This window comes from Chiloscyllium punctatum, chromosome 41 (genome assembly GCF_047496795.1).
Source record: "Chiloscyllium punctatum isolate Juve2018m chromosome 41, sChiPun1.3, whole genome shotgun sequence".
NCBI lineage: Eukaryota > Metazoa > Chordata > Chondrichthyes > Orectolobiformes > Hemiscylliidae > Chiloscyllium > Chiloscyllium punctatum.
The window spans coordinates 32,513,227-32,536,850 of record NC_092779.1 but is presented as its reverse complement, the minus strand read 5'-3'; the positions used below and the strand labels follow the sequence as shown (position 1 = coordinate 32,536,850).

General features: G+C 40.6%; 1 protein-coding gene across 2 annotated transcripts in view; it reads left to right on the top strand.

Annotated features, from left to right (window-relative positions):
• LOC140464972 (uncharacterized protein C7orf57-like) overlaps window positions 1-23,624 on the top strand; it is a 134,730-nt gene that overhangs the window by 7,687 nt on the left and 103,419 nt on the right. For both annotated transcript variants that reach the window (XM_072560677.1, XM_072560676.1), the window contains exon 2: window positions 4,582-4,631. In XM_072560677.1, the coding sequence (XP_072416778.1) occupies window positions 4,601-4,631 (31 nt within the window). In that variant the 5' untranslated portion in view covers window positions 4,582-4,600. The remainder of the gene's footprint in view (window positions 1-4,581; window positions 4,632-23,624) is intronic.

The window sequence follows — 23,624 nt, the reverse complement described above, 5'->3', positions numbered from 1 at the left end:
AGCACAAATCAGGAAGAGTTAAACAATCCCACAACAACCAATCAGATCTAAAATCTACAGTCCTGCCACATCCAGTCCCAAATGGTGTTTGAAAACTAAATTGGAGAAGGCTTCATAAGTATCTGCATCCTCAATGCTGAGGAGCCCAGCATATAATGCAAAACACAAGACTGAAGCATCCACCTTTAGCCAAAAATACCAACTGAATGATCTATCTCAGTCTCCTTATGATGGCCCCCAGCATTACAGATGCCAACCTTTATCCAAGTTGATTCACTCCACATGATATCAAGAAATGGGGGAAAGCACAGAACATAGAACCTTACAGCGCAGTACGGGCCCTTCAGCCCTCGATGTTGTACCGCCCTGACATACTAATCTGAAGCCCATCCCACCTACACTATTCCATGTACGTCCATATGCCTGTCCAATGACGACTTAAATGCACTTAAACTTGGCGAATCTACTACCATTGCAGGCAAAGCATTCCATACCCTTACTACTCTCTGAGTAAAGAATACTGCAAATATTCTGGGCTATAACAATATTCTCGTCATAGCCCTAAAATCTTGCTCCAGATGCACTGTGTTACTAGCAAAGCTGTGCACAAACAGTTATAACACTGGCATCTACACAGTAATGTGGAAGTCCATGAAAAGCAGGACAAAGCCAACATGGCCAATTGAAGTCCATCAATCTCACGCAATGTCAGAGAAAGTAATGGAAGGTGTCAGCAATAAAACTATAAAGGAACACTTAATCAACAATGATCACTTGCCTACTGATGCTCAATTTGGGTCCCACCAAGTAAATTCAGCAGATCTCAACATAACCTTAGTCCAAAATGGATAAGACCTTACCAGGGCAAGTGAGAATAACTGCTCTTGAGGCAAGGAAGCATTTGACTGGGTGTGACATCAAGGAGTCTAGCAAAACTGGAATCACTTGGAATCAAGGGAAAATTTACCACTAGTTGGAATCATTCCCAGAATTGGCATAGAAGAAAGATTGTTGGAAGTCATTCAGCTCAGTCAAAGTACATTAATGCAGGAGTTCTTCAAGATAGTGTCTTAAGCCAAAATATTTTCAGCTGCTTCATAATTACCTTCACTCCTTCAGAAGATCAGAGGTGGAGATTTTACTGATGATTGCACAATGTTCAACAAGGTTCATGACTCCTCAGATGCTGAAGCAGTCCATGTCTAAATACAATAACATCTGGACAATACCCAGGCTTGGGATGATAGTTGACATGTAACATTTGCAGAACATAAATATCATGGAAAGACCATCTCAACTTACATTTAGATAATAAGTTTGGTGTGTAAATTATTATTAGCTCCACTTCACATTTTATAACTACTGGTCTCTGCCATGGTTCTGGAGACTCTGAACATACAGTCATAGAGCCATCAAAGTATACAGCATAGAAACAGCGGCCCTTAGGCCCGCTCGTCCATGCTGACCAGGTTTACTAAACTGAACTAGTCTAATTTACCTGAGTTTTGGCCAATATCCCTCTAAGTCTTTCCTATTCATGTACCTGTCTAAATCTTATGCCTCTACCACTTCCTCTGGCAGCTTGGTCCATATGTACACCAGCCTCTGTGTGAAAAAGTTGCTCCTCAGGTCCTTTTCAAATCTTTCTCTTTCACTTAAACATATGTCCCCTACCCTGGGGAAAAGACCTTGTCTATTCACCTTATCTATACCTCTCATAATTTTGTAAACCTCTATAACTTCACTCCTCGGCCTCCTAAACTCCAACAAGAAGAGGCTCAGTTTGTCCTGCCTCTCCTTATAACTCAAACTTTTCAGTCATAGTAACATCCTTGTAAATCTTTTTTGCGCCCTTTCCAGAAACATCAGTTTAATAACATCCTTCCTTTAGCAGTGCCACCAGAATTGGACACAGTACTTCAAATATGGCCTTATCAATGTCTTGTACAACTGTAATGTGTCATCCCAGCTCCTGTACTCAATGCTCTGATGAAGATAAGCGCCAAGTGCCTTCTTCATAACCCAGTCTACCTGTGATGTCATTTTCAAGAAACTGTGTATCTGCACCCCGAGGTCTCTTTGTTCAGTATGACTCATCTTCAGAATGAGATTTGAAACAGTAAGTCTCTTTCTTTTTCCACAGATGCTGCCAGACCTGCTGAGTTTCTCCATGCTTGTTTCAGATTTCCAGCATCTGCTGCTTTTTGCTTCTATTACAGTGTACTATAATTCAGTTACTGTTGGCCTATCACATGACAAGAGATAATTAGCCTCGAAATTAGAAGTACCCTTGCTGCCTCAGGGAGAGCTCAATTTGCCATAAATAGGTGGCAGGAGAAAGTCAGCACTGCAGATGCTGGAGAGCAGCACAGCCAGTCAGGCAGCATCTGAGAAGCAGGAGAATTGATGTTTCAGGCATAAGCCTTTCATCAGGAAAGGTTAAATAGGTGCCAGCCTCTCATAAGATATCTTTTTTTTGGAAAAAATTGCCTTAAAGTATTTCGTGGTTAAATATAGTCCCACGTTGTGTACCCAAACCATGACCAAACATTTCAAGAGTTCCAGAATATTGATTAGTTCATTCTATTAGCGATGTCGCATTTCTCAGGAGATATCTAGCACATTGGAACTGACAAATTTATTAACTGTTTGATTGTTAAAAATAAGACAGAAACATCAGAAGTTTGTGAAGATAACAAAAAGGCTGGAGAAGTTACAATCTTTGTAATGGATATTAAGACCAGTTACAGATAGAAAAATATCACTTTTACATTAGTGTAACGGAACTTCTGGTAGTAGGTGACTTCAGTATAGGAAGGTGCTGAGCTGGAAGGTTAAACAGTTGTGCCAGGATCTCCAGCAACAGATGGCAATGTTGAGGGAGGACAGCTGGAGCAGTTTGATGGACAAAGGATGTCTTTGGAGGAAGTGAACCTCCTGATAAGAAATAGCAGAAGAAAAAGGATTTCTCCACCCAATGTAAACCAAAAATAAACCGTGTAAATATTGCAAATTTTTTTTGTTTAATCTTGATTTCCCCATACATTTTAATAACCTGATGCTACTGGAATTAAAATCCTTTGGGTCATTCTTGTTCAAATCTCATGTTACATGAAGGAAATTTTCTGGAATTAGGCTAATGAAATATATTCTTTATTTTATTACACAGGTAATGTGTAATAATTTATCCAAAATGCTCAGGACCAGCTGTTTTTCAGAATTCAGAATTATTCGGTTTTCAGTATAAGTGACAGTTTATTGGTAAAATTTTTAAAAATTTTACCGGAGGAGCAGACTTCTAAGTAAGAATGTGCTTGGCCATGCCCCCCCCCCCCCCCCCCCCCCGCCCCGCCCCGCCACATCGCATCTGAGTGACATGCATCGACTTGGGTTAACTGTTTGCATGCCAAACAACCTTATTAACGAGAGAACAACTTCACAAAAAACTTTCAGATTTCAGAGCTTTTTGGTTTATGGATGTTCGGGTAAAGGATCTTCTACCTGTACTACTATATGAACTGAAATTGGACTGATTTTACAGAATATTTAATTATAGTGTTCTATAAGTTTTTATCACTGTGATGTAAACTATCTTTCAAATGACATGTCAGTTAATTCTACCCCAGGTCATGCTTCAGAGAGATTAGAGGAGAACATGTGTCTAAGACATGAAGATTCAGTGCAGATCACTGAAGGATCTTTCATTATCACACTCCCATTTCCTGCAGTCGGAGTAGTAAAAACTGCTATTGAAGGCTGAATTTCACTTTTAGGCTAGGAAATAGGAATTGGAACCCAAGTCCTAAATAGTATCCTGGGGGAGACAGCCGTTCTTTGTAGTTGGAATGAGAATGCTCTTTAATTGATATGGGTACAGATTTCCTGTCCAATTAAGAGTGACTTATCTGTTCTTAAAGCCAGAGGCCTTCCGTTTTAAAGGAGCTTTTGGGTGTAGTAAGCAGTGAGTAACTGAGAAACATTTCAGCCTGAAAATGCTTTCTCACCAAGTGCTTTTTAAAAAAATTAAACATAAACCAAAAAGAAAATGCCAGGGCACCCCTAGTAGAGATTTCTCTACATGGCAGCCTTTGGCTGTATCTGCAACCAGGCAGGCAGAAAGGGTCTAGAGTACTGCCCTGGAATACTGCCGGTCTTCTTTATATATCGTTGTGTGCCCATCTCATGGGGTTGAGCAACCCTCTTAGCTCTAAACCAGTGTGCCCTAAAATGGCTACAGTCAGGAGCAAAGTCACCAATTTGAAGGCCAACCAGGGCAGTATTTTTAGGTCCCATCCATCTCTGTCCCTGATCTTTGTGCAACCCAAAAATTCTGCTTTGGAAATCAACTTCTATAAAGTAGGAGACGACAACACTTTAGGAATTGGCTGATTTCTCTAAAATTAGTAGTCCTCGCAACAGACTAGCATTTGTAATAATGTCTGAATAATTGTGCATACCACAGCAACTTGACACAAATATGGAAGTTTAGCTAATAAAAGAAATAGAAGCATGTCTACATACAAACATAAACACAATCTACTATAGATACAAAAGTAACAATAGCCCTGTTTTATTCTCCAGTGTTACTTGGAAGAGACAAATGTCTGCCTCTAGCCAGTACAGTGACTGTGGTAAGTTCTTTTTTTTCCTATAGTTTCAAAAATGTTACCTTAAAGCACAAAATTAATTGCTCAGTATGTCTTGCTTATTTTTCCCAGCTTTGAATCTGATGTTGGTAAAATGGTGTGATCCAAATTTTTATGCCATTTTTAGGCACTGCTTTGTATTTGAATTTGTGATTGGTCGATAATTACATAAAATGTGTGATAATTGAACATTAGAGTTTCAGCAGTAAGTTTCTTTATGAATGAATTATTTTTCTATTTTCTGAAATAGCATCTTCTGTGAAAAGTTTTAAATTATGTCCTGATACATTGTATATAAAGTATCTATCCTTGGCCTCTTCCCAACATTTATTCAAATACCAATGATTAGTAAGATCTTCCAGATTGATTCAACAGTCCAAAAATAAGGCATTTATAAATAAATTAATTAATAAATTTAAATTTAAAAATTTAGCATAAATTCTTTTTGAAAATGAATCAACCAATTTTTTTTTAAAATGTATTCTTTGCCTGTGGATTTTCCTGAAAAACTGGTATGTAATGTCTGCAATTATTGGCTGAGATCTCCATGTCTTCAGATCATCAGAGACCTGATCTTGAACTCAAGATACAAATCTGGATACCACAGAAGTCCAAACACATTGACTTCTCTCGGAATTGCCTGAGAGGTTTCACCTCCAAACAAGCACCTCCTTTTCTCCCTAGGGCTCTCTGACTCCGAACTCGAGCTGCATTTGCTGGCTGTCCCATGAGGGGACTGCTCCTCCATGATCATGATCAGATAACCTTGACCACTTTAAATTTAAAAATGGATAACCTATCCTCAGAGGCCATCTCTACATTGTGGCATCTTCTGTGTCGTTATTATAAATTAGCAGCTTCGACCTCAGTTGGTGGGTATGTACAAAAGACAAACCTACAGATGGTGATGTTCCCATGCACTTGTTCTTCTATATAGTAGAAGTTGTAGGACTGGCTGGTGCTATTGAAGAAGCCTTAATAAGTTGCTGCAGACCATTTCATTGCTGATATGCACCGAAGTCACATTGTGTAGTGTTGGAGGAAATCAATGCTTTAAGGTTGTGGATGAGGTCCTTATCAATCGGACTGCTTAATTTACCTGGATAGTATTGAGCATCCTGAATATTGCTTGAGCTACACTTATCTAGGCGTTTCATCACACTCCTGACAGGATTCAAAGCTGGTGGAAAGGGAATTGGAAGTTGGCAAGTCAGTCTGATCTGTTCTTGCATTCAGTATTTATGTGGCTGATATAGTTTGATTTGTTGTTAATGGAAGCTTGCAGAATATTTGAGTTTTTTTTATACTTACAATGCTATTGAATATCAAGGGGGCATTTATGTACATCTGCGCTGGATTTTGAGGGGAAATACTCTCCAACCATCTTCCATTGTGGAGAAGTTGACCTTAAATCTGCCAACTCAGAATTTGCTTGCCTCATAGCAATTTTATGTGGGAGCAACTTTAAATGTTTCAGAGTGGTAGTTTTACCCTCATCTAGAATGAGATTCCACCCTAGAGAGATACCTACCAATATAATTGACTGGCAGTTTTGTAAGTCTGATAGCATCATGATCGAGCAGTGGCTGCTGCTGGAATTGTAGGCAGTCCATGGGGAAGAAGAGTCATGTAGCTCAGATTTGGAGGTAAGTGCAGTCTTATGGATAGGCCTGTCTGGAAGACCTAAGTGAAGAGGCTGAGAGAGGTAGAAGGCCCTGTTAGAGTCACTGGAGTGGGGTGGAGAGAAAGGTTAAAGGACTGACAGCTGATTTTTATTGGGGTAATGCCTTTAATAGCCATGGGGCTCCTAAAGAAGGTACTCCCTTCCTGCACTGAAAATGGCTACCAGGCTTGTCTCCAAACTCCCCTGTCACAGTGGCTATTTAATGCCTCGGTAGTCTTAAGGACAAGCAAACTCTCTGATGCTTTTGATCCACTCCAATGATCCTTCTAAAGAAGGTCAATAGACTTGAAGCATTAATTTTGCTTTCTCTCCATAGATGTTCCCAGACTTCCTGATTTTCTCCAGCAATTTCTGGTTTTGTTTCAGCATCCACAGTTCTCTGTTTCAATTTAACTCCTTTATCTTGATTGGACTTAGGATATCATGAGATTTTGAGCTGAGAACAATATTGAACCACTAGTCAAATTTTAGTCTTAAATATTGTTTTTACTCTTATAAGGGTTAATGTAAGTCTTAATGATAAATTGGCCTTGTACCCATTGATTCTAAAGTGCACTTTGAAATATTTTATTAAATAACTTAGTTGTGTCAAAACACTACAAGGTAAAAACAATGACTGCAGATGCTGGAAACCAGATTCTAGATTAGAGTGGTACTGGAAAAGCACAGCAGTTCAGGCAGCATCCCGAGGAGCAGGAAAATTGACGTTTTGGGCAAAAGCCCTTCATCAGGAATAGAGGCAGAGTGTCTGCAGGGTGGAGAGATAAATGAGAGGAGGGTGGGGCTGGGGAGAAAATAGCATAGAGTACAATAGGTGAATGGGGGTGGGGATGGAGGTGATAGGTCAGGGAGGAGGGTGGGGAAGGTAGCAAAGAGTACACTGGGTGAATGGGGGTGGGGATGAAGGTGATAGGTCAGAGAGGAGGGTGGAGTGGATAGGTGGAAAGGAAGATAGGCAGTTAGGACAAGTCATGGGGGCAGTGCTGAGCTGGAAGTTTGGAACTGGGGTGAGGTGGTGGAAGGGGAAATGAGGAAACTGGTGAAATCCACATTGATGCCCTGGGATTGAAGTGTTCCTAGGCGGAAGATGAGGTGTTCTTCCTCCAGGCATCGGGTGGTGAGGGAGCAGCAGTGGAAGAGGCCCAGGACCTCCATGTCCTCAGCTGAGTGGGAGGGGGAGTTGAAATTTTGGGCCACAGGGTGGTGTGGTTGATTGATGCGGGTGTCCCAGAGATGTTCCCTAAAGCGCTCTGCTGGGAGGCATCCAGTCTCCCCAATGTAGAGGAGACCGCATCGGGAGCAACGGATACAATAAATGATATTGGCGGATGTGCAGGTAATACTTTGATGGATGTGGAAGGTTCCTTTGGGGCCTTGGGTGGAGGTGAGGGAGGAGGTGTGGGCGCAGGTTTTGCAATTCCTGCGGTGGCAGGGGAAGGTGCCAGGATGGGAGGGTGGGTTGTGGGGGGTGTGGACCTGACCAGGTAGTCATGGAGGCAAGGGTCTTGGCCCTAGTGGCCCAATATTTCAACTACCTGCTTATCTTCCTTTCCACCTATCCACTCCACCCTCCCCTCTGAGGAGAAAGTGAGGACTGCAGATGCTGGAGATCAGAGCTGAAAATGTGTCGCTGGAAAAGCGCAGCAGGTCAGGCAGCATCCAAGGAGCAGGAGAATCGACATTTTGGGCATGAGCCCAGCCATTCCTGAAGAAGGGCTCATGCCCGAAACGTCGATTCTCCTGCTCCTTGGATGCTGCCTGACCTGCTGCGCTTTTCCAGCAACACATTTCCAGCTCACCCTCCCCTCTGACCTATCACCTTCATCCCTACTCCCATTCACCCAGTGTACTCTTTGCTACCTTCCCCCACCCTCCTCCCTGACCTATCACCTCCATCCCCACCCCCATTCACCTATTGTACTCTATGCTACTTTCTCCCCACCCCCACCTTCCTCTCATTTATCTCTCCACCCTTCAGGCTCTCTGCCTCTATTCCTGATGAAAGGCTTTTGCCCGAAATGTCAATTTTCTTGCTCCACGAATGCTACCTGAACTGCTGTGCTTTTCCAGCACCACTCTAATCTAGAATCAAAACACTACAAATAAAACAAAAATAAAAAAATATTTGGCTGCTTATTTCAATTGCTTTTATTATGGACAATCTTTGAATGTTTGAGGAAAACACTGATGAAACCAGCAGTGAAACTATCTGAGAATCAATGAGTGAGACAAACTTTGCTTCTCCCTTAAAAGCTTGTCTTGTACACTATCGTTGAAGAGATTTAAAATAAAATTATCTTGCACTCCAACATAATCCTCCTGTTGTTCCCATGATTTATGCCAATCACTATTCCAATGAGTATGCAACCAAGTGGCCGAAGAAAATGCACTTGAAATAACTTTTTAAATCACCATTTAGGACAGGACAAGTCAATGCAAGACATTACCCTTTCTGCCAAAGGTTTTCAGTGCTGATGTGTTTCCAATTAGTATTCACTTTAATTCTGCTTTTCAGACGAAGAAGAGCAGGAGCAGTTCAGAGAGGCACAACAGGTCAGATCGCACCAAAGCCAAACTGCACCTATCTGCTGGTACCATCCTGTAGATTGCAATGCATGTAGCACATTCATTTAAATTGTTTCTTCATCCAAGCATTGCTAATTGCTGTTTTCATTGGTTGGAAACATCAGCAATATTTTGGATGGTTGGCACATTTAATGATGATGTCCACTGCTTAAAGCCAACTTGGACCTGTTAAAAGGGTGGTTTATTTGGTTAGTAGGTGCTAAGAGAAACTTAGTTGAAGAAAAACTAACCTGGAAAAGATTCAGCAATGTTACCACAGAAGAGACAATAAACTTCTAGATTCAAAGTTTCAGATGCTGCTTGGAGGATTTGGTGTAGGATGTGCAAAGAAGGGGAAATGACATGACCAGATGCCCTCAAGATACTTTGTCAAATAGCAATGGAAGCAGATAGTCATGGAGGTCAATGAGGGGAGTCAAGCTCATTGGATCTAGATGTAGTGGCTAGGAAGTTCTATACTTCACATTAAATGCATTTTCAAATGTCATATCCTGCCAAATGCATCAATGGCTTTAGCCACTGTTCAAAATACAAGACCCCAATCATAACCTTGCAATGACACATATTAATCAAGCCTCCAACTTTACATTAATTATATATAATATCACCTTTTAACACTTACGACTGCAGCAAGTTTCATATTTACATTTCACAGATTGCACACACTGCCAGCTGTTCAGCCATGACAGTCACATCACATAAACAAATTACATAACATGCAACACATTCCCTCTCACTTGTAGGTCAAGGTGGTGCATGACCAGAGGTAGCAGAACCTAACTAGAGAGTAACAAGTGTGTCTAGATGTCCTAACCTTCATGGAGAATATTGTGTTGCCCATTGTTAGGACATTCATTCCTGAGGCCCAGGCCAGCACTGGGGCTGAAACTATAAAAGCAGAAATGTCCTAATACTTCACCTTCATTCTCACATTCATTTTCATTCACATCTCAATTCCTTGTATCTAACACTCTCATCTGTTTTTAAGCTGCACATGTTGTAAAGATATAGCTTTTACTTCTCCCTCCTCACATTACACTTTTAATATTGTGCTCCTTTCTGATAGACAAGAAGTACAACTTGGTCAGATAATGGAGGAGCACCAAGAGAGTGATGATGAATGCACAGATTATTACTGATTTCACACTGACAGCTACAAGTCAGATATAGTGTGGATAAGACCATAAGACCATAAGACATAGGAGTGGAAGTAAGGCCATTCGGCCCATCGAGTCCACTCCGCCATTCAATCATGGCTGATGCGCATTTCAGCTCCACTTGCCAGCGTTCTCCCCGTAGCCCTTAATTCCTCTAGACAACAAGAACCTATCAATCTCGGCCTTGAAGACATTTAGCGTCCCGACTTCCACTGCACTCCGTGGCAATGAATTCCACAGGCCCACCACTCTCTGGCTGAAGAAATGTCTCCGCATTTCCGTTCTGAAATGACCCCCTCTAATTCTAAGGCTGTGTCCACGGGTCCTAGTCTCCCCGCCTAACAGAAACAATTTTCTAGCATCCACCTTTTCAAAGCCATGTATTATTTTGTACGTCTCTATTAGATCTCCCCTTAATCTTCTGAACTCCAACGAATACAATCCCAGTATCCTCAGCCGTTCCTCATATGCTAGACCTGTCATTCCAGGGATCATCCGTGTGAATCTCCGCTGGACACGTTCCAGTGCCAGTATGTCCTTCCTGAGGTGTGGGGACCAAAACTGGACACAGTACTCCAAATGGGGCCTAACCAGAGCTTTATAAAGTCTTAGTAGTACATCTCTGCTTTTATATTCCAACCCTCTTGAGATAAGAGACAACATTGCATTCGCTTTCTTAATCACAGACTCAACCTGCATGTTTACCTTTAGAGAATCCTCGACTAGCACTCCCAGATCCCTTTGTGCTTTGGCTTTATTAAGTTTCTCACCATTTAGAAAGTAGTCCATGCTTTTATTCTTTTTGCCAAAGTGCAAGACCTCGCACTTGCTCACGTTAAATTCCATCAGCTATTTCCTGGACCACTCTCCCAACCTGTCTAGATCCTTCTGTAGCCTCCCCACTTCCTCAGTACTACCTGCCTGTCCACCTAACTTCGTATCATTGGCAAACTTCGCTAGAATGCCCCCGGTTCCCTCATCCAAATCATTAATATATAATGCGAACAGCTGTGGCCCCAGCACCGAACCCTGCGGGACACCGCTCGTCACCGGCTGCCATTCTGAAAAAGAACCTTTTATCCCAACTCTCTGCCTTCTGTTAGATAGCCAATCCTCAATCCATCCCAGCAGCTCACCTCGAACACCATGGGCCCTCACCTTGCTCAGCAGCCTCCCGTGTGGCACCTTATCAAAGGCCTTTTGAAAGTCCAGATAGACCACATCCACTGGGTTTCCCTGGTCTAACCTACTTGTTACCTCTTCAAAAAATTCCAACAGGTTTGTCAGGCATGACCTCCCTTTACTAAATCCATGTTGACTTGTTCTAATCAGACTCTGCTCTTCCAAAAATTTAGAAACCTCATCCTTAATGATGGATTCTAGAATTTTACCAACAACCGAGGTTAAGCTGATTGGCCTATAATTTTCCATCTTTTGCCTTGATCCTTTCTTGAACAAGGGGGTTACTACAGCCATCTTCCAATCATCCGGGACCTTTCCTGACTCCAGTGACTCTTGAAAGATCTCAACCAATGCCTCTGCTATTTCCTCAGCAACCTCTCTCAGAACTCTAGGGTGTATCCCATCGGGGCCAGGAGATTTATCAATTTTAAGACTTTTTAACTTTTCTAGCACTATCTCTTTCGTAATGGCAACCATACTCAACTCAGACCCGTGACACCCTTTAATTTTTGGGATATTACTCATGTCTTCCACTGTGAAAACTGACGCAAAGTACTTGTTAAGTTCTCCTGCTATTTCCTTATCTCCCATCACTAGGCTCCCTGCATCAGTTTGAAGTGGCCCAATGTCTACTTTTGCCTGTCATTTGTTTCTTATGTACTGAAAGAAACTTTTACTATTATTTCTAATATTACTGGCTAGCCTACCTTCATATTTGATCCTCTCATTTCTTATTACACTCTTTGTTATCCTCTGTTGGCTTTTGTATCCTTCCCAATCTTCTGATTTCCCACTGTTCTTAGCCACTTTATAGGATCTCTCTTTTTCTTTAATACATTTCCTGACTTCCTTTGTCAGCCAAGGTTGTCTAATCCCTCCCCAGTTAATCTTTCTTTTCTTGGGAATGAACCTCTGTACAGTGTCCTCAATTATACCTACAAACTCCTGCCATTTTTGCTCTAGTGTCTTCCCGGTTAGCCTCTGCTTCCAGTCTATTTTAGTCAGTTCCTCTCTCATGCCCTCATAATTACCTTTATTCAACTGTAACACCATTACATCAGATTTTGCCTTCTCCCTTTCAAACTCCAGACTGAACTCTACCATATTATGGTCGCTACTTCCTAAGGGTTCCCTTACTTTAAGATCTTTTATAGAGTCTGGTTCATTGCAAAGCACTAGGTCCAGAATAGCCTGCTCTCTTGTGGGCTCCATGACAAGCTGTTCCAAAAAGCCATCCTGTAAGCATTCCATGAATTCCCTTTCTTTAGATCCACTAGCAACATTATTTACCCAGTCCACCTGCATATTGAAGTCACCCATGATCAATGTAACCTTGCCTTTCTGACATGCCTTCTCTATTTCCCGGTACATGTTGCGTCCCTGGTCCTGACCACTGTTAGGAGGTCTGTACACAACTCCAATTATGGTTTTTTTGCCTTTGTGGTTCCTCAATTCCACCCACACAGACTCCACATCATCCGACGCTATGTCATTCAATACCATAGATTTAATTTTGTTCTTACGGGATCTTACGGGACAGATTAGAAATCAGATTTACATGTCATGAGACATCAGGCATGAATTGGCCTGGGCAGGAAGAAAGAACAGACGAGGTGCCAACTAGCTGTGGAATTATGCCATATGTGAGTTTTGAGGGCTCAGAAAACAAACTTTGTTGGGATAGCCTGCAAAGGTTCACTGATGGGTAAGTGCACCAAAATATTAGATGTATTGGTCAATGTCAAGGAGCATGCAGGAGTCCAGTGCCATATTGGCTCAGGACCTTTTCACACAGCCTGAAGCTAATTCTTTACAGAATGGAAGTGGTGACCAACACTGTTTGTGCAGCCTTGGGCATGACCATGAAATAGTGCCTGGTGATCAAAGTTGCAATGCAGTACAAACAGCAGTATTTATGTTCTGTATTGGAAGCTAATTGAGATGAAAATGGTGATGACTGCTTCCAGGTTCTCTCTATATCCACCCTCTAAAGCCCCCTATAGTTTGACCAGATCCTAGGTGGGATTCCTCAATTTGTTTTGTTACCAATGGGATATTGAAACTCAAACAGAAAGCAGTGGAGAGGTTTGGTAGGGTTGACAGCATCCGTAGAGAGAGAGAAGCAGAGTTAACATTCTGAGCCCAACGATTCTTCGTCAGAACTCCTGAGTGAGGATGGAGGAATTGGCTCCCCTTTTTTCTTCACCTACTTCCTCAGTTGTTGCAAAAAATTTAATTTATACAAAAAAAATTCATCCTTTGTGGATACCTTTCTCCCACACCAAATTAACTTATGCTTTAAAAAAAAACTAAGTTAGCCAGGTTTTCTTGAATTAACAAGAAGAGTGAGCTTATTCATTGTCATGGGTGAGAAGAAAACTAATTCTACACATGTATTAAAAGATAAAAGTTTAAAACTGGTTATTCAGTCTCTGACTTGCACATGAAAAACAGATAAGACAATGCTGTAGCCAGTATTGTTGCACCAGTGCTGTTGACATTGATAGTTGATTTTCTTGCTTCTTGGTTTTGTAGGCAGATACCTAATTTTTTTGCAGAAAATGGGATGGGGTTGGGGGTGGAGGGATGAATGATAGGTGGAGACAGAGCCCAAAGAGAGAGAAAAACAGTTGGACAGACAAAGGAGTGGTTAAAAGTCAGTTTGGGGAATGAAAAGCTGCTAATGAGGATAATTACTAACTGACAAAGGGTAGTGTGTGGTCGCAGCCTGGGTAATGACAAGGCCTGGTGTGCGGGGTAGGGGAAAGCATGGGGAAAGGTGCTCAAACCTTAAAATTGTTGAAATTTATATGAAGTCAAGAAAGCTGCAAGATTCCTTAGTGGAAAATTCTTTAGTACTGTTCTTCCAGCTTGTGCTGAGCCTTGCTGAGCACTATAGCAAGCTTGAGACAGAGATGTTGGCCAGAGAGCATGGTGGTGCATTGACATGGCAAGCAACTGGAAGCTCAGTGTCTTTTTTTGGGCACAGAATATAGGTGTTCTGCAAAGTGGTTACTCAGTCTGCACTTCGTGTCCCTCATGTAGAGGAGATCACATTGTGAACAATAGACTGAATTAAGTGCAGATGAAGTGCTGCCTCACCTGGATGGATAATGAGGAGGAGAAAGTAAATGGTCAGGTGTTACATCTGGGACTGCAGTGTAAGGTGCCGCGGGGTGTGAGAATACGTTGGGAGTGAACGAGCAGTGGATGAAAATGTCTCACAGGAAATGGTCCTTGCAGAAGGCTGACAAGAGAGAAGACTATGTGTCTGGTGATGGCATCCTGTTGGAGGTGGAGGAAATGGTGGCTAATGATCCTCTGGATGTGGATGCTAATGGAATGGTGGGTGAGGCGTTATTGTGGGAGGGAAGAGAGGGGGTGAGGGCCAAAGATTTGTTGGACACGGCCATGGGCCCTGTCAACCACCGTGCTGGGGAATCCTTGGTTGAGGAAGGAAGTGGACAGATGAATGACCAGATGATGGGAAAGAAGAGCCTACTGGAAGGAAAAATGCCAATTAACTTCAGGTCAATGCTATATATATCAGTGCCAGCTGTCGAAAGGACTGCCATATATGAATTGGCTTCTACAGCCACCATGATGATCTTCAATTCAGAATGACATATATCCTAGATGCAGTCTATTGTCTTCTGAGGTAGAGGGATGCTAACTGCTATTGCACACTGATGAATTCTTCCCTGATAGTAGAAGTAAGGCATGAGGGAAAGATGGTATGTTGAACCGTATTTGTGTTTCTACTGTTCGTTTCACTTAGCAGGAAAACCACAATGGTTTATCCATTCAGGTCTCTGCTTAAAACAACAGTCATGCATTAATAAGATCACTGGAACACAATCTGTATCTTTAAAGAAAAGTTCCATTACATTTTTGCAGGTGGCCTTGCTGCCTGCTTTAAAAGCAAGTTAAAATTGAAGCTTATCAGAAGGAAGCAGCACATTAGCATCCATCTGTCAGGTTAACTAACCACCTAACCAGTTTGTGCCAGGCAGACAGGATTAAATCTTTCATGTGATTTGGGTATGGTTTGACTGTGGAATATTTCTAATTTGCTAGCTTGTTGATGTTAATTCTGCATTTTGGGTCTTACTTCACTCATCTGAAATTATTATTTTACTCATTTTGTGACTTATTACAGAAGTGCTCCAGCTGTGCATTTGCCTGTCAGCTATGTTCTTAATTCTCCCATCTGTGTTCCCTTTCTCCTTAATTTATGCTCTGATTCCTTCAGTAGTTTTCTATTTTGATCATCTGCCTTCTGTTTGAAGTTGGCTGTCTTCCAATTTTTCTCTTCAGAGCTCCCCAAACTCTGTTTATATACTCCTGGTATTGTTTCTCCCTTACTTTGATTCTGTTGTGATCTATCTAGCTGTTGTCTAGTCGTCCCTTATTTTGCTTACCATTTGTCTAGCTATTTTCTAATATCGCCTGACTCTCTGCTAATGTACTTGCTGTATTCCAGTCTCTTGGGCTCTCATGTGATAATCATAGTCTGTACTCAGAAATCACTTATCTTTACTCATCCACCTCTTGCTGAGTCTCCGTATTTCCCAATGGTTTCTAAAAAATTATAGAGACAGGTCTGAACTCTGATTCATCTTTATCAGAATTCATTTGAAGATGTGTGCTTTTTTTTAGCGTATCATTACTGAGGGGCAACTTAATAAAAGTTGTATTGTTGGAAAGGGGCCTTGCTCATTGTCAGTGCATAACAAAAATTCAACTAGATCCTGCCCATAATTTTTTAACCTCCGATTTCTAACAAGCAGAACTTGTGCACATAATCTAAATTGATATTCCAATCCATTCCTGAGGAATTCTTGTGTTGTAAGAGAGATTGTCCTTTCAATGAAATAATAAACTGTCCCATTTACCTTATCTGAGACTCAAGTGGATATTCTAAACCCCACAGCACAATTGAAGAATAAATACCAATTCTTTGCATGTACTGACCAAAATCATTCCCTCAACCATAAATTGATTAATTGGTCATTTATCTCTTAAATGTTTCTGGATATATGTGAAAATTAGTGTGTATTCAAATTTCTCCTGAGTCTGATGTCGACAAGATTTCCATTAGCAGTACTTTCTTGTAAGATGATTCCTGCAGACTCTTCACTACAGTTTTTCTCATTACTACCTAAGCATTTTTGATTCTTCAGAGGATGGAATGGCTCCAGTGAATAATGAAGATTTATAACACTATACAGAAATTAATAGGAAATTCTCTTGAAGGCCAAATATTCTTCCAACACCATTAATGGGAGAAAAACTGCAGAAAGCTGCAATGTAAATAGCGTTGGGAGTACTTGAACAAGAAACACAGAAAGCTAGAACAGGTACAGCAGGTAATCAGGAAAGCTATTGGAATTGAGGCCCTTATTTCAAGGCAGTTAGAGGATAAGAATATGGAAGCATTATTGCAACTGTACAATGTACTGGTAAAATCACATCTGGAGTACTATGTGCAATTTTGATCCTCCTACTTTAAGATAACTTATTATTTCATTGGAGGTGCCAGTGTTGCACTGGGGTGGACAAAATTAAAAATCACACAACACCAGATTATAGTCCAACAGGTTTATTTAGAATCACTAGCTTTCAAAGCGCTGTTTCTTCATTAGGTGGTTGTGTGATTTTTAACTATTTCATTGGAGACAGTTTAAAGAATGTTCATTGGAATGATCCCTGATATGGAGGACTTGTCTTATGAGCAAAGGATAAACAGGAAGGGACTCTCCTCACTGGAGTTAAGAAGTTTGAAACAGAAAGGACTCTTAAGGGGCATGACAGGGTAAGTGCTGGGAGAAACTGTCCCCTCATTGGAGTGTGTAGGAGCAAAGGAAATAGTCTCAGAATAAGAGGCTACCAACTTAAGATTGAGATGAGGCAAAAATTCTTCTCAGAGAGTTGTGGGTCTTTGGAATTCCTTGCCACAGACAGTTGTGGGGGCAGAGTCCCTGTTTATATTTAAGGCTGAGATAGGTAGATTTTGATTAGTAGGAGTATCAAGGGATATGGACAAAAGGCAAGACAGTGGGCATAAGGAATATTGGATCAGCCATGGTCAGCCATTGAATGGTGAAACAAGGCGGGCTGAAAAATCTACTTTTGATCCTATTTCTTACGGTGATTTAAAAGAAAGAGGAAAAATCTTATGTTACACATTTTATAACCTCGGATCGACCAAAGCGCCTCGTAGTCAATGAAATAATCTTGAAGTATAATCACTGTCATAATGTAAGAATTACAATGATCAATGTTTAGCCAACAACCTCCCACAAATGGCATTATATATGTGAACATATAATCTGCCTTAACAATTTTGATTATAGTTTAAAAATTGACCAATTCACTAGAAACAGATAAATTGATTATTCATCTTATTGTGTTCTGTGAGATTTTTTATGCAGAATTTAGCTACTGTGCATTAACACATACAACTAATTAAAAATTATTTATTGCACATTAAATGCTTTGAAATCCTTAAGGAAGGTGTTGGAACGTACTAATAATGTGGGATTTTCTTGGGTCCTTTTCTGTTTCAGAGAAACTTTTATCAGAGGTTTTATGCAAATTCTGTTCACACGTGGATTAAAATTTTTTTCAGTGTTGAAGAAGGAAAAGTCCTAAATAAATCCATTCACAAACATGTCTTTTCTCTGTTTAGGCTCATTAATCCCATTGCTAGTCACTCGGTGAAGAAACTAGCATGGTTCTTACAGGAACATGAATAAATTTTATTGGTACTTGCAGTCGACCAAAACTTTTATAGTAACATATCTCTTCTGACAGATCAAGCATATAGACATTTCAGATTGCCATGCAATGTTTTATATTAATATTTAGGTGACATATCAGAAAGATGCTTGTAACTTATTGGACATGACAAAGTTTTTGCAAGATAGTGGTTAAATACTAATTCAATGACCAGAAGTTTCATTGGATGTTTTCATTGTTGAACAGCAATTGGGTTTATGTGTACAGATAAGATTTCAAAATATGAAATTCAGAATTTTAGAGACTTAGGATGCTACAGCATGTAATCTCATCCAAGAGTGCAAACGTAATTTCAACAGAGCTTTTTGTGAAAAATCTCCAATACAGTTAATTTAATTTCATATTTATATTTATCTAATTGTTAGTACAAAGAAAATGGTAAGTTTGATGAAGCTGGCGAGAAAATTATAACAGGTTGTTGTTGCTAGGTTCACTTTAGATCTTCTGTGGTAAAATTTTGTTTAGAATAATTTTAAACATTAACTTCTCTGAGTGGTTCAAATTCTGTCAGTGCAAAACCTGTAGGAGTTGCTAAGTAACTAGAAGGTTCAAAATAGCATATAAAGAAATATCATTCTCACACATACCAGATTTGAAAATTGTCAAAAATGAAAATATCTGAAATGTGAACTTGCTCAGATCATCCCAGTTAATGTATTTGCAATTGCAGCTTCAAAGGTTTCCAAATTCAGTGCTGTTATTCCTATTGCTTTTACAATTGAATTAAACAACCATAAATTCTAACTACAGGTAAACAATTATGTATTGTTGACATATAACTCTATTAGCTAAAACTCTCACCCCCTCAAAAACTCCCCTGCATACACATGCAGACACAAAAAATATTGTACTACGGGTGGAGGAAAAATTGGGAAGGCATTCAATAGTCCCTAGGCAAAGATGAGGATTGCAGATGCTGGAGATTAGAGTCAAGAATGTGGTGCTGGAAAAGCACAGCAGGTGTCAGGCAGCATCCGAGGAGCAGGAGAATCGACGTTTTGGGCAAAAGTCCTCAATGGTCCACGTCTACAGGGTTCCCTGAGATGATCCTTTTGTCACACCAGGACTTGCTGATCCTCAGTTTCTCTTTTCCAAGTACTTTCATTTGTTTATAGGAGGCACTGATGAGTGGTTCGCAATTTATAAAGTCTGACCTTTTGGCTAAAAAGAACAGTTCACAGTGACTGGTGAAGGAAAAATAATATTACTTTCTTCAAGCTTTAGGTATTTTTTATTTGTAGAAAAACAGATACTGTCTCCCTTTCCAGGTATCTGAATAGCTCTGGCTATCTCGTTCACACCCTTGAGTTATTCAGCTACCTGGAAGCCAATCATATAGTTATTAGCAGGCAGAAGGCCTTTGTCATGACCCACTCACAAACTGCTAATAGCTAATTGCTGCTAGCTGTATCTCTCTTTCTACACATAATCTGGGTACCAGCTCATCTGCTGTAACCATCCCACACTGCTTAAACAAACGGCAATGTAATCAGCAGCAATTCCTTCCACAATCTTTGGATGTTTAAAGCAGACCCTTTCCTATTTCATAGGAAGATATAAACATAGAAACAGAGGAACAGGAGTAGGTCATTCAGCCCGTTGCCATTCAGCCTGTTCGGGCTGTTTTCCCTGGAGCGTCGGAGGCTGAGGGGTGACCTTATAGAGGTTTACAAAATTATGAGGGGCGTGGATAGGATAAATAGGCAAAATCTTTTCCCTGAGGTCGGGGAGTCCAGAACTAAACGACATAGGTTTAGGGTGAGAGGGGCAAGATATAAAAGCGACCTAAGGGGCAACTTTTTCACGCAGAGGGTGGTACGTGTATGGAATGAGCTGCCAGAGGAACTGGTGGAGGCTGGTACAATTGCAACATTTAAAATGCAATTGGATGGGTATACGAATAGGAAGAGTTTGGGGGGATATGGGCTGGGTGCTGGCAGGTGGGACTAGATTGGGTTGGGATATCTGGTTGGCATGGACGGATCGGACCAAAGGGTCTATTTCCATGCTGTACATCTCTATGACTCTATGACTGTATGAGATCATTACTGCTCTGTGACCTAACTTCATAGAATTGTAGAATCCTTATGACGTGGAAGCAGGCCATTTGGCCTATCAGGTTCATACTGACCCTCTGAAGAGCATCCCACCCAGACCTTATTACCATTACCTTATCCTTTCCTGAGATAATCTATCTAGCTTGCACATCGCTGGACACTATAGGCAATTTAAACATTTTAAGACATCCAGCACCTTTCCCTATGTAACATGGACATTTTTCAAGATATCACTATTTATTTCCCAAGTTCTTTAGCTTCCATAACCTTCTCCACAGTAAACACTGATGCAGAATGCTCGTTTAGTATCTCACTCATCTCCTACACTCAACACATAGGTGGCCTTACTGGTTTTTAAGGGGCCCTATTCTCTCCTTAGTTACTCTTTTGTCCTGAATGTAGTTGTAGAATCCCTTTGGATTTTCCTTAACTCTATCTGCCAAAGCTATCTCATGTCCCATTTTTCCCTCCTGATTTCCCTTTTGAGTATACTACTACAGCCCTTATACTCTTTTATAAGGAAGGGACTTTTAAATTGCCCAAAAAAGTGGCAGATCTGAGGACTGGTAGAACTGTAGATTTCAATAAAATAGGTCAAAGGGATTTATTAAGAGGGGGAAACAAGTATGAGTAAGCTTGCAAGGAACATGCAAACTGATTGTATAAGCTTCTACAAATATGCAAAGAGGAATAAATGTAGATTCCTTACAGTCAGAAATAAGAATTCTGTGAATGAATAAGAAAATGTTATAATGGGGAGGAAAGAGATGGCAGACCAATAACATCCAGATTTTGCTTCTGTTTTCACAAAGGAGGACACAAATAATGTCCTAAAAATGATGAGGAACACGACCTAGTGGGCTGGGGTACTGAAAGAAATCAATACTGGTAGGGAAATGGTGTTGGGAAACATACTGGGACTAAAAGTTAATAAATCCCCAGGGCCCAGTAATCTACGTTGCAAAGTACTTAAGAAAATAGCCCCGTAAATAATGTATTGGTGACAATCTTTCAAATTCTATAGTCTCTGGAATAGTTCCTATAGATTGGAGAGTAGCTAATGTAACTCCGTTTGTTAAAAAAGGAGATGGAGAGAAAACAGGGATCTAGACTGTTACCCTGACATCAGTGGTGAAGAAATGCCAGTTCTTTATAAAAGATTTCATAGCAGAGCACTTAGAAAACAGTGATGGTATCAGACAGAGTTAGCATTGATTTATGAAAGGGAAATCACACTTGACAAATCTACTGGAATTTTTTGAAGATGTCAGTAGTAGAGATGATAAGAAGGAGCCAGTGCATGTGGTTTACTTGGATTTTCAAGAAGCTTTCAATAAGGTCCCACATTATGGATTAACATGGAAAATTAAAGTGCATGGGATTGGAAGTAGTGTATTGACATGAATAGAGAAATATTTGGTTGGCAGGAAATAAAGTGTAGGAATAAACGGGTTTTTTTGGAGCGGCTGGCAGCAACTAATGGTTTACCACAAGGGTAAGGGCTTAGACCTCAGCTATTCACAACATACATTAATAATTTAGATGACTGAACTAAATGTAATATCTCCATGTTTGCAGACGATGCAAAGCTCGATGGTGGGGGAATAGTGAGGAGGATGCAGAAATACTTCATGTGTTTTAGACAAATTGAGTGAATGGGCAAGCGCATAGCAGCATAAGCGTAATGTGTACAAATGTGATGTTATTCTCTGGTGGAAAAAAAAGGAACACAGATTATTATCAGAATAATGAAAGATTGAAAGGAGGAAGTGAAACAAAATCTGGGTGACTTGGATACCAATTGCTGCAAGTAAGCATGTAGGAGCATTACACAAATGATATGTTAGCCTTCATAGTGAGAAGATTTGAGTGTGGGAGCAGGGATGTCTTGCTGCAATTGTACAGGAATTGGTGATACAAAACTTAGTAATGTTTGCGGCATTGCTCTCCTTATTTGAGGAAAGATCTTCTGGCTGTCAAGGGAACGCGACTAAGATTTACCAAACTGATTCCTGAGATGCAGGACTGATGTGTGAAGAGAGTTTGGATCAGTTAGGATTATGTTCACTTGAATTTAGGAGAATGAAGAAGGACTAGACATGGTAATTCAAGAAGGATGTTCCTGTTGATCAGAGAGTCCAGAACAGAGGCCACAGTTTAAGCAGATGAAGTAGGCTATTTAGGATGGAGATAAGGAGAAATATACTCACCTAGTACATGGTAAGCCTGTGGAATTCTCTTCTCCAGAAAACTGTTGAGGCCAAAACATTGATTGTTTTCAAGAATGAGTTAGAAGTTGTTCTTGGGGTTAAAACAATCAAAGATCATGAGGAGAAAGCAGGAACAGGATACTGAGTTGGATGTTCAGCTCTGGTCATATTGAATGGCAGAGCAGACTCCAAGGGCACAATGGTGTACTTCTAATTTCTGTTTCTATGACAGATATTAGGCCAACTGGTTGATAGTTTTTTTGCTTTATTCCTCCCTCCCTTCTTGAACAAGAGGTTCACATTTATGTTTTTCTAATCCACTGGAACCCTATCAGAATCTAGTGATTTCTGGAAAATCTCGACAAATTCCTCCACTAACTGTCAGGCATTTCTTTTAAAACTGTTGGGGTGCACCATCAGTCCCTGCCAATTTGTCCGCCTTTAGTTCCATTAGTTTTTCATGTCAAAGTTGTTTGTCTGTTGTGATACAGACTGTTACAAAGTCTTTTATCTCATTAGCGCATTGTTTTTTTTTATCTTTGGGATGTCTGTAAGTTCCTCTACCACGGTTACTGATGCAGTAAATTGATGTAATTTATCTGTTATTTCCCTGCTCCTCACTGTTAATTCCCCAAGGTACATCCTCCAAGAGTCACAGCATGGAAATAGATCTTTCGGTTCAACTCATCTGTGTTGACCACATATCCTAAATTAATCTAGACCCATTTGCTTTCATTTGACCCATATCCCTCCTACTCATATACCCATCCAAATGCCTTTTAAATGTTGTAATTGTACCTGCCTCCACCACTTCCTCTGGCAGCTCATTCCATACATGCACCACCCTCTGTGTGAAAACGTTGCTCCTTGAGCCACTTTTAAGTCTTTCCTCTCTCACCTTAAACCTCTGTCCTCTAGTTTTGGACTCCCGCATCCCAAGGAAAAGATCTTGGCTATTGACTCTGTCTATGCCCCTCATGATTTTATAAACCTCTATAAACCTCAGCCTCCAATGCTCCAGGGAAAGTAGCCCCAGCCTATTCAGCCTTTCCCTATAGCTCAAATGATCCAACCCTGGCAACCTCCTTGTAAATTTTTTCTGAACCCTTTAAAGCTTCATAATATCTTCCTACAGCAGGTAGACCAAAATTCCATTTAATATTCTAATAGTGACCAAACCAATGCCCTGTACAGCCGCAACATGACTTCACAAATTCTATAGTCAATGCACTCACCAATAAAGGTAAGTATGCCAAACGTCTTCTTCACTATCCTGTCTCTCTGCGACTCCACTTTCAAGG